The 11,826-nt window shown below is 43.1% G+C and overlaps 1 protein-coding gene across 1 annotated transcript in view; it reads right to left on the reverse strand.

The window, feature by feature from the left end:
• Positions 1 to 345: 345 nt before the first annotated feature.
• Positions 346 to 11,826, reverse strand: part of Utp11 (UTP11 small subunit processome component) — a 13,731-nt gene continuing 2,250 nt past the window's right edge. Inside the window, exons 2-8 of the mRNA XM_021200696.1 lie at positions 7,595 to 7,656; positions 5,243 to 5,345; positions 4,678 to 4,791; positions 3,662 to 3,755; positions 3,441 to 3,571; positions 1,279 to 1,389; positions 346 to 570 (exon numbers count right to left, since the gene is read on the reverse strand). Coding sequence (XP_021056355.1) covers positions 487 to 570; positions 1,279 to 1,389; positions 3,441 to 3,571; positions 3,662 to 3,755; positions 4,678 to 4,791; positions 5,243 to 5,345; positions 7,595 to 7,656 — 699 coding nt within the window. The 3' untranslated portion in view covers positions 346 to 486. The remainder of the gene's footprint in view (positions 571 to 1,278; positions 1,390 to 3,440; positions 3,572 to 3,661; positions 3,756 to 4,677; positions 4,792 to 5,242; positions 5,346 to 7,594; positions 7,657 to 11,826) is intronic.

The following is an 11,826-nucleotide window of genomic DNA, read 5'->3' on the forward strand; positions in this document are numbered from 1 at the left end:
TATTTTCTACTTTGTTATAGGAGATTATATAACTCTCCTAGGGAAAAATAAGTACTATATGTAAGAGACTCAATCATCAACACAGAAACAATGATTCTAGGAAGGGACTTTACTATTTTCTTTCTTTCTCTCTCTCTCTCTCTCTTTCTTTCTTTTTCTCTTTCTTTTTGGTTTTTTGAGACAGGGTTTCTCTGTGTAGCCCTGGCTGTCCTGGAACTCACTTTGTAGATCAGGCTGGGCTCGAACTCAGAAATCCGCCTGCCTCTGCCTCCCAAGTGCTGGGATTAAAGGTGTGCGCCACCAATGCCCGGCTGCTTTACTACTGTCATAGAAAGACGTCAAGTCTCAGGTTGACAATAAGTCATGATTACAAAACAGGAAGACCAAGCCATTTGAATTAATAAAATCTGAAGTTATTACAAAAGAAAGGAGGAAAAAGATAAGAATTTTTTTCGATACAGAATGCTGGGACTTAATTTTAACCCATCAACGTTTTCGGCGAGTCTGGAATCTGTAAATAGCTGGGGAGTTCACTGTTTCTTTCTTCACCTTCACCTTCTGTGTTTTATCCTGCAAGAGGAAAAAGATGAGCAGTAAACATCAACAGGCCTCATAAAGCAGCAGAGTCTTCAGTAATCCGGCTAAGGGCAGCCCACACAACTCTTCTCCAACTCAGAAGATCCCTAGGCACCCTGTATGGAGCCACCTAACCTCTCTGGCAGCCCAAAGAATGCTACCAGCTGAGGACAGTCTTTGGGAAAATTGAGGAGAGAGCAACTTAAGTAATTATTTTGTTTAAATTATAAATTTAATTCTCTCTCGGAACCCCAGTTGAGAAAGGCCAACCTAAATGATCTTCGAGGCTGGAGAATCTGACATTTAGAGGAGCGGTGATTCGAAAGGGCTTCTTAAATTCCTTAGCTCTGCTGTTTAACTGCACAATGTTGTCTATTTTTAAACACCAGTGAGTGGCATGCACTGTTTTGTTAACCTGTTTAAATGTTACGGGAGCTGCTCATAAGCTATAAAGTCCATATGCTACCTGATCCTACCCTTTGCTGCTCCAAAGCACCGACTAATAACCCCCTTATTACCTTCTTAATCAAGGAACACTTCAACAGTGTCAGAGCAATAGACATCGGCTCAAACCACTGCCCCCAAGGAGCAGACATTTCACTGGTGTTGATTTACACACAGCCTAGACCCAGTCTCAGTTAAGACCTTTACAAGAAAAAAGAAAGAAAAAAGAAGAGAAGGCTCGAGGCCCCCTCCCCTTACCATGAGGTCTTTGCGTGTCTGGATTTTCTGGGCAACAACGAACAGCTGCTTCTCCCGCTCGATGCGCTGCGTCAAACACTCATACTGCTTCTGTCGCTCCTTGGCTATCCGCTGCAGAAGAAACACTTATTCTCAGTAAAACAAGGCAAACATGAGTGAGACCCTGGTTCCTGAGTCCAACTGCATCAATGGTGCCAGCAGCTCCCTCCTTCCAGTATGGACTCAGCGCCATTACAGTAAGGATACCTCCTTTAAAACCAGTTCATTCTGTAAGTGAGACTTACAGCAACCATGGAGACTTCCTATCAATATCACTTTACAGGTGCAGAATGAGACCCAAAGAAAAGCATCCATCAGTCAGGACTGTCCTGAGCACCCCACTTCCCAGAGTGCTCCCAGAGGTGTGCTAAGTAGCCTCCCCCTCTGAGCACCCCGATTACTGGAGCTGAGGGCTGCACCTGCCCAAGTGAGCTGAGCAAGAGAAGGCTCAGGGGTGAGCTCCGTGCCGGGCCTGAGAACCCAGATCTAAATCTCACAGACAACAAGGAGCATTGTCAGCATGGATGGCCTGACAGGGACACTTCAGAGACTATGGGAGTCCTTAGACTTCAGAGACTCGGTAAGCTTCAGAGAAACTAACCACTCTGGCTTCTTCTTCGAGACAGAATACAGATCGAGTATAGCTCATCCGAAATGCTTGCAACTGGCGTGTTTGGATCTCAAATTTGGGGGTGTTTGGAATATTTGCATGTGCATGAGATACTTTAAGGATGAGACCCAAGTCTAAATAAGAGATTATTTATTTTTCATGTATCCCTTGTATTGTATGGCCTGACAATAACTTCACACAGTATTTTTGGCATGCCCGCATCTTAACTGTAGCCCATCATAGGAAATCAGGTGTACAATTTTCCACTTGTATCCTATCGGCACTCAAAACACTGCATATTTTGAAGGATTCTAGATTTTGCTATTTTGGACTAAGAATGTTCAACCTGTAAATGCAGAAACCTATATATGCATATACACACAAAATTTCAGTGTTGGGAGTGGATGCTCACAGACCTCCTCAAGCCAGTCACTTCAAGCTGCAGACTTGCAGCAGACTCTTGATGAAAGTGACTATGTAACTGCAGGATGGCAGACCATTCTGTGGGGTCTGTGACGACCACTGTACTACCTGAGGAGCAGCAATGACTCGGCTGACTGAAAATACAGCTAAGTGACAGGCAGGGTTATCACGAGAAGCCCTGAGCCAGCTCCTCGGCTGAACTGCTCTAGCGGGCTAGCCCGGGCCTCGGCTCCGGCTCCTCAGCTCCACGACAGCCTCACAGCAGTGGTTGCAGACAGCTTTTGTTTTCACTTTATTGCACAGACTGTCAAATTTATGGGATTACCCAATATAGTCAAACTAATTAGGGGTATTTATATTACTAAAGCAAGTTTAGCTGCCTCTGAGCTAGAGGAAACTGCTGTGAAATTAAACATTGGAAGCAAAACTGATGCGGTGTAAATGATTCAAATCAAAACAGAACAGCTGTCTGCTTGAAACACATTGACAGCATTTTTTTTTAAATGAATCAGTCAGAAGTGAGAGTTCAACTCCAGAAGGCTTTGAGAAAAATCCTGTCATCTCCACAACCCAGTTATGTGATAGAAAGCACCATAAGGAAAAGCCAATACACAATCTTGGTTACAAACGAGTACTATGAAAACATTTTAATATGTGTACCTACTGCTAAAGGCTCAGGACCAAGGCAGCACACACCACATCAATATGTGCACCCACTTCGAAGGCTCAGGACCAAGACAGCACACATCACATCAATATGTGCACCCACTGCAAAGGCTCGGGACCAAGGCAGCACACACATCTCTGACTCCAACGCCCCTTCCCTGCTCTATGCTCTCTAAATGTTGGCAAAGGATCCATGCATTAAAAACACAAAGGACCAGATCAGTGCCAGAATTCAAACCCAAAACCTAAGTCCTGACAACAGCCCATGTCCTCTGAAACAAACCTCCACCTCCACCCCCATCACCAAGTCCTCTTTCCACTCTGTCAACCAAGGTTTAAGCTTTCCACAAATATATGAAATGCAGTGGCCAAAGAAACCAAGACTCCCCCACATGCCCATCTGAGTGCAAATGGAGACTCATACCTTGAGTCCAGTCTGAGGGGTGACTCCTTTCACTCTTTCCTTCTGCAAGGTCTCAATCCTGGGTCTATTATAGACCCTGTCAACTAGTTCTGGCGCCGTCTGCAAGTGAGTTGCAATATCAAACCGTTCAACTGAAATGCAAGACAATCTTTAAGGCACAGGTTGTCCCTAACAGCACATGACAGACAGTGACGTGGCAGACCATCCCAGACATTTCATACCTTCCTTTTTGGTGTCAAAAAAGAACACGTGCTTCTTCTGCTGCTTCCCCTGGAAATCCAGCAGATGGAGCTCTGACTTCAATCTTTCAATTTTCTGGAACACAAACATGGTCTCTTTAAAGTGGGTTCCTCCAGAGTCTCAGAAATAAACTTGCAAGAACTTAGACATTTCATATCATCACTGTCAGCCAAAGAATTGGTTTTATTCTTTTCTTTTTTGGTATTTTTAGGTACTGACTCTCATCTGGCATCATCACGCTTGCCTGTCACTATACTTTGTTCTCAATGGCTTGATTCTTTGAAATGAAAGCACTTACATATTCCAAGCACCACCTATATATCAAGTACTAGACTAGGTGTGACACAAAACTCAATATTGAAAATATATGACAAAAATAAGCATTCTCATGTCAGATTTCTGTGGTCTACACAGTAAGTTCCAGGACAGCTATGACTACACAGAGAAAACCTGTCTCGAAAAACAAAACAAAAAAGAAATAAGCATTCACAAGGAAATTAACTGGTTCATAACCATGGGGCTAGAAACTAGCAGAGCCTGAATTTAACCTATATATGCCGTATTCTCAAACCTGAACTCTATCCCACCATACTGCTTATATTTCTAAATCACCATTGCACCCAAGCATACTGAAGCCTGGAATAAACTGCTAACTTTTGTTTTGTTTTGTTTTTTGTTTTTTTCCAGACAGGGTTTCTCTGTATAGCCCTGGCTGTCCTGAAACTCACTTTGTATACCAGGCTGGCCTCGAACTCAGAAATCCACCTGCCTCTGCCTCCCAAGTGCTGGGATTAAAGGTGTGTGCCACCACCGCCCGGCTACACTGATAATTTGAGATTACAAAATCCTTTCTTCTGTTGCTGTTGTTGTTTAAACCAGAGCCTCCATATTTATTGCCCCCCCCCCCAAGCGCTGGGATAAGAGATATACACAGCCACAATCTGCTGGGTCCTTTCTTATCCAACAAAGTACATCAGAACAAAGAGTTAAGTGTTACCTTTGCCTCTGCAACTCTTTTCATCTCTATGTACTTGATGTCCTGAGTCCTCATCAGCTTCAGCTGCTCTGCTGTTACTTCTTCCTTGTTCTCTTTGAAAATATGAACTCCATCCTAAGATTGAGGTTTGACAGGACAGTCCTTAGTTGTGTACGATCATTAGTAAGCTGTTAGCATAATTCAAATGTAAAACAAAGACAAGCAGATGCCCACATCAAGAGCTATCCAGAGCCTCAGGCTACTGATGTCCACCTTGAACAGAAGACACCTCCAGTTATTCACCCTTCAAATAAGAAGCTGGGGTGCACACAACTAAGGGGTAGCACTTTGTCTAGTATACAAACCTACTGGGTTCCAGTTGCAATATCAAAATAAAAACAAACAGAAGATAGTGCAAAGGTAGGAGGAGCAGGAAGGGACAATCTGCCTCTCACCAGGAGCACCCGGCCTGACTGGACAAGGGCCAAGTTAAACCAAGGATGCTTCCTTGCTCCGCCTTATTCCCCATCCTTATTTCCCAACACATAGGGAGGGCTGCATCAACTATTATCTGTTTTGTGCCTACCTGAAGCTTGGCCCGAGTCATTTTATAGTAGAATTCATCTGGATTTTTTTCAAGAGCCTTCTTCCGGAGAGCTCTGAGGAAATCTTGTTTTTTATGATAGTCACTAAAAAAAGCAAGTCAGAAGAAATTGGTTGCAAAAAAAGGGAAAAAATAAAACTTCCCACACAAATGAACTAACTGAATGCTTTTAAAACTTCATAACATGGACATACACATGTTACCTCAACACTCGGGAGACTGAGGCAGGAGAATCACAAATTTCAAATCAATCAGACTTACAGTGAGAGTCTGTCTCAACAATCAGTCAAATACTCTCAAAGCAAACAAACCAATGACCACCTAAAACAAAATGTCTTAAACACACAAAGCCGTGAGCAGATCCACTAATACTGAATCAGGCTCTCCATAAAACCCACGATCTTAAGGGCCCTCGGTAGGGCCAGAGCGAGAGCTGGTGACATGGTGGCTCACAACCATCCGTAATGAAATCCGATGCCCTCTTCTGGGGTCTCAGAGAGAGAGAGCTGGAGAGTTGGCTCAGTGGTTAAAAGCACTGACTGCTCTTCCAGATGTCCTGAGTTCAAATCCCACACAGTGGCTCACAACCATCTGTAATGAGATCAGATACCCTCTCTTCTTGTGTGTCTGAAAACAGCTACAGAGTACTTACTTATATATAATAAATAAATGCATCTTAAAAAAAAGTTTAGGGCTGGTGAGATGGCTCAGCAGGTAAGAGCATCTGACTGCTCTTCCAAAGGTCCTGAGTTCAAATCCCAGCAACCACATGGTGGCTCATAACCATCCGTAATGAGATCTGACTCCCTCTTCTGGAGCTACAGTGTACTTACATATAATAAATAAATAAATAAATAAATAAATCTTTTAAAAAAAAAATTTTTTTAAAGGCCTCTGTCCCAGCCACAGCTATAATTACTTGTCTCTAAACTCCTCATAAGGGTTGCGCTTCAACACCAAGCTGTTGCCATGACTCAGGCCCCACTGACTGCCACACAGCACAAGAGTGCTGACTTCTGCAGCCATACTGAGTGGTTTGTATAAGTAACCCCGGGTTAGCTGAATATCCATTCTATTCCTAAGTACTGATTTTCATACATATACCATATATAAGGTGAGTATTATAGTAACCTACCAAACAGACACATACGTGTATCTCCTAGAGCCCTGCCTGACCTGGCACTCTCCCCAGTAGAGAGCTTCTCTGGAAGAAGGCATAAGGTTCAGAAAGTCTCATTTCCCACATCACAAAAAGGAGAGCAATCAGTACAGTGAGCGTGGTATGTGCCTTTAAACTTAGGGAAACAGAGGCAGGTGGATCTCTGAGTTGGAGGCCAGCCTGGTCTACACAGAAAAATCCTATCTCAAATAACAAGAACAAAAACCTCTAGTACCAGCCAGGCATGGTATATAAAACTGTAATCCCAGAACTAGAGGCTGAATGAAGTAGGAGAGCTTTAAGTTGAGGCCAGCCTAGAAACACTGGGAGACTGTCAGAAAAATAAAATAAAATTACGAGAAAAAAACCTGAGGGGAGAGATAGGTCAGTAGTTAAAAACACTAACGACTCTTTCAGAGGACCCAGGTTCAATTCCCAGAACAGACTTGACAGCTAACAACTGTGTAACGCCGATTCCGACGGCATCTGATGCCCTCTTCACAGGCATAAATCCGAGGCAGAGACCGTTGAATGGATAGCCGAAAATCTAAGGTCAGCCTGTTCTACACAGTGCGTTTCAGGCCAGCCAGGGCTACATAGTGAAACTTTATCTCCAAAACTAAAATATAGTAAATAAATTTTTAAAAAATTAAAACCTGGGACCTATAGAAAAATTATCCCCACCGGGCACACCAGGAGCTTAAGAGCCCAGCTGACTTGTATCTCATCAGCAGTTACAGGCGTTTGCAAATGACGTGCCAAAGAGAAGAATGGACAGAATTGTTTATAAAGTCTTTTCAGAGTTCATCACCCACTCTCAGGCTCATGAATCCGTCTTTCACATCTCTTCATCCCACACCACACATAATGATGCAAGAGACTCAGCAAATGGAGTTTTAGATCGTATCTTTCACTTCAAGAAAAGGGAGCAAAAAGATTCAGACAGCGCGACGGAGGCAAACCAACAGCACTGTGCGAAACCATCTGGAAGGACATAAAAGATTACACAGGGAAGCCTGGGGTCACAGCAACGTAGTCAATAGGCTGCCAGAGCTTTGGGTATGTTATTAATGTCAGGAAATTATTCCGCAGTTAGACACTTAGGCACTTTAGCTGTAGTACAGGGATGTTGTAAGCTCTCTTGGCAGCACCTCTACCAGAAATACTGGACTCACTTTGCACGAAGTTTGTAATCTTTCTTTTTCTCCAGCAAACCCAGGCGTTTTCGAAAGCCGGGCTAGAAGACAAAAGGAAGAAGCAGCAGTTAGTTCTCTCCGAAAACACATGCAACGTGTCACCTGACAGAACAAGACTCTGTAGTGCTCAGTAAATCTGTGTCCTTGAGCCAGCTCATTACCCTGTTCCTCCCTCCTCCCTTGGCTGAGCCCTGTCCAAGGATGAGAGGGCTCATCCCAGAGCCAGGCAGGTCACAAGCACCACCGTAGTAGGTTCCTTGGCCTATTAAGGACAGAGAGGGGCAACAATGACTCGGCACTAAGCAAGCAGTTGCCAGTTGTACTAAAATTACTACCAACTAATCCAAGGGCTTATAAAATACTATGAAGGGAAAACAGAGTAACAGGAGGCCACTGTGGTAAGGGAGCTAAATTTAGAGTTCTCAGACCTAGGTTCAATCCATGTTTTACCTCTTAACAATCTGTGACCTTGGGCAAATAAATCACTGAACTTCTCTGAGCTGTCACTTCCCTAACTATAAAATAAGACAGTAAGGCTGGGTAAAGGGTGCCTGCCGGCAATCCTGACATTTGGGAAGCTGAGACAGGATTGTAAGATTAAGGCTATATAGTTAGACCAGAAACAATTAAAACAGAGAACAGTAGAGACAAAACCAAGTAAAACGGGAAAGTATCATCTCTGACACAGACTTCTATAGCATGCAGGGTTCAATGAGTTCATCTTGATATATCCTTGTATACACTACCATTACTCTGAGTACCTAATGTCGGGTTAAATTGGTAATGCTTATAATCCCAGAGCCTGAGAAATAGAAGAGGATCAAGAGTTCAAGGCCAGTCTCGGCTATATGAAACCCTGTGTAAATTACGTGTGTGTCTATATCAGATGCCTTTACGACTTTTTGCTGTGGGGGAAGGCTTTTGAAACAGGGTCAATTCATGATCTTTCTACATAATTGAGCTCCCCACTTGCAGAGTGCTGGAATTAGAGGTATATGTCACCATATATGCCACCACACCTGGCTTATTAGGTGCTGAGGATCAACCCAGAACTTCTAACAATAAAGGCAAGTACTCTACAAACTGAGCTACGTCCCAGCTTTCCCAATATCACAGTTGGGCTGGAGAGATGGCTCAGTGGTCAAGAGCACCAACTGCTCTTTCGAAGGTCCTGAGTTCAAATCCCAGCAACCACATGGTGGCTCATAACCATCTGTAATGAGCTCTGACGCCCTCTTCTGGTGTATCTGAAGACAGCTACAGTGTACTTAGATATAATAATAAATAAATCTTTAAAAAAACAAAAATAAAAAAACAGTTCACAGTTATGCACCTCCTCTGTTCCAAAGCAATGTCCTATGCTCATTGCATATTCCTATTTCTTCTTTATGACATTACAAAAAAGTGAAGTGTATTCCAGAAAGGGGATGGCATCCAGAGACTATATTCACGAACGCAGAAGCAAGGCTGAGGATGTACCTCAGCCAGTAGACTCCTTGCCTAGGTTCAACCCACAGCACCACATAAACAGGCATGGTGGCACACACCTGTAAGTAATCCTTGCAGGGAGGAAGGAGGTGGGCTGATCGGAAGTTCAAGTATGCCAGAAGAGGGGCTGGTGAGATGGCTCAATGGGTAAGAGCACCCGACTGCTCTTCCGAAGGTCCAGAGTTCAAATCCCAGCAACCACATGGTGGCTCACAACCATCTGCAATGCGATCTGATGCCCTCTTCTGGTGTGACTGAAGAGTGACAGTGTAGTCATATACATAAAGAAAATAAGTAAATCTTTAAAAAAAATTTTTTTTAAAACTATGCATGCAGGCACAAGCACTCAGAGCACTCAAGGTGAATCTCTATAAATTCAAGGCCAACCTGGTCTATACAAAATGCTAGGTCAACCAAGGCTAATAGTTCAATACTGTCTCAAAAAAAGACTTGCCTGTTTTTTTCAAAATTATTTTTATGGGTGGTGGTGGCACACACCTTTAATCCCAGAACTCAGAAGGCAAAGGTAGTTAGACTTCTGAATTCCAGCCCACCTTGTTCTACATAGCAAGTTCCAGAACATTGTAGAGCTACAAAAAAGGAGAAAGAACAAGAGGGAGGGAAAGAAGGTAAGAGGAAGAGAAAGAGGGAAAGAGGGGGGAGAGAGAGAGGGAGAAAGACAGAGAGAGATGCTTAGTCAAAAAAATGGGACTCAGAGATGGCTCAGTAGTTCTTTTTGGTTTTTTTGTTTTGTTTATTTGAGTTTTTTGGTTTTGTTTGTTTGTTTGTTTGTTTTTTGAGACAGGGTTTCTCTGTATAGCCCTGGCTGTCCTGGAACTCACTTTGCAGACCAGGCTGGAATTCAGAAATCCGCCTGCCTCTGCCTCCCAAGTGCTGGGATTAAAGGCGAGTGACACCATACTGGCTAGATTTGTTTTATGTGTTATGAAGTGTTTTGCCTGTTGTTCCAATGCCTCAAAAGGAAGAGGACAAGGAAACATACAAGCAAACCAAACCCAAAAATGACTCAGGCATTGTCTGGGAATCCCTTTCTTCTATGTTAATCTAAGTCAACTATTTGTAACTGTGATTCTAGATACGAAATGTAATCTCTTTAAGCACCAGGTTCCTAATCTATAAAATGGACTAACATCTATCTCCCAAGGATGCTGTGTAATTAGGAGACAATCTTTGTACAGCATTCCTAGAACTCTCAAATGGTGATTGTTTCGAGCAGAATGTACTACATACAATCCCCTCATCCATGAGGCTGAGGCAGAAGGATCACAAACTGAAATTTGAGGTAAGTCTAACTTAAATAGGGAAATCTTGTCTCAAAAAAAAAAAAAATTCAAGCTTTGCCTTCAAAAGCAAACTGATCACCCAGTCTAACACATTTCCCCACAATGCTCTATACCTCTACCCTCTCCATACATGTTCCACATCTGATATTTTAAATTTATTATTAATTTTCATTTTATATATATGACTCTTTTGCTTTCATGACTGTGTATTACAAGTGTGCCTGATGCCTAAAGAGACCAGAAGACAGCCTCAGACACCCTAGAACTGGAATTACAGATGGTTGTGAGCTAATGTGGATGCTAGGAACTGAACCTGGGTCCTCTGGAAGAGCAGCCATTGCTCTGAAGCACTGAGACACACACACACACACACACACACACACACACAGCACACCCCTACTTCTGGCATTTTTAATGTGCCATCTCTTATAAAGCTACCTCTAGTTGAGCAGTGGTGATTCACACATTTAATCCCATGCTCAGGAGGCAGAAGCAGGCGAATCTCTGTGAATCTCAGGCCAGCCTGGTCTACACAGAGTATTAGACCAACCAGGGGAACACTGTGAAACAGTCTCAAAAACAAAAAACAAACAAACAAAAAGTTGCCTCTATATTCTTGAAAACCTGATACCCTTTCTGACTTTGTTAGCTCTAGCTGCACCACTTCCTGCCCAGCACTTGACCCTCCTGAGCCCTCATTTCCTCAGGAAAGTGTGAGTCCATGCTAGCCTGCCTGCACACAGCTGCTCCAAGTTAAGTGGCAGTGAGAGTCATCCATTCACACTGCAAGTCCTGCCTACTCCTGGCTTTAGACAGGTCCATAGACAATCTCACCAACAAGATGTTAAAATACATTGCTGCTGCTGTGAGGACTCAGCGGGTGAAGTCACTTGCCACCAAGTCTAATAACTTGAGTTTGAACCTGGGACCGACTCCTGAAAATTGTCCTCTGACCTCCACAAAGCTGTGGCACCAAAACACACATGGTTAAATAAAAAATACATGTAAAATAAAAAGTTTTACTCCATGTATAATACTGCTTCCGCTAAGCACACACTAAGAAAGGCTACTCAGCAGGAAAGGGACTGTGATAAGGAAGGCAGTGCTATAGCCTCTCAGCCTTCTGGCTAAGATCTACTACAAAAGGACTTTTAAACCATAATAAAAAAAGAGAAAGAGAAAGAGGCCTCAACCCTACAGCCTCAGTCAGCTGCATGGTCTCAGAGATCAAGTCCTTTTCTTCAGGATCTATAAAGCGGATATCTCTAAAGGCCCTCTGGTTGCGTATATGGGATTTTGTCTCTTGTTGCTGGGGTTTCATTGTGTTTGTATGCATGATATATGTACACGTGGGCGCACATGTCATGGCATATGTGGAGGACAGAGGACAACATCTTTTTTTTTTTTTTTTTTTTTTTT

Source organism: Mus pahari, chromosome 6, assembly GCF_900095145.1.
Source record: "Mus pahari chromosome 6, PAHARI_EIJ_v1.1, whole genome shotgun sequence".
Lineage (NCBI taxonomy): Eukaryota > Metazoa > Chordata > Mammalia > Rodentia > Muridae > Mus > Mus pahari.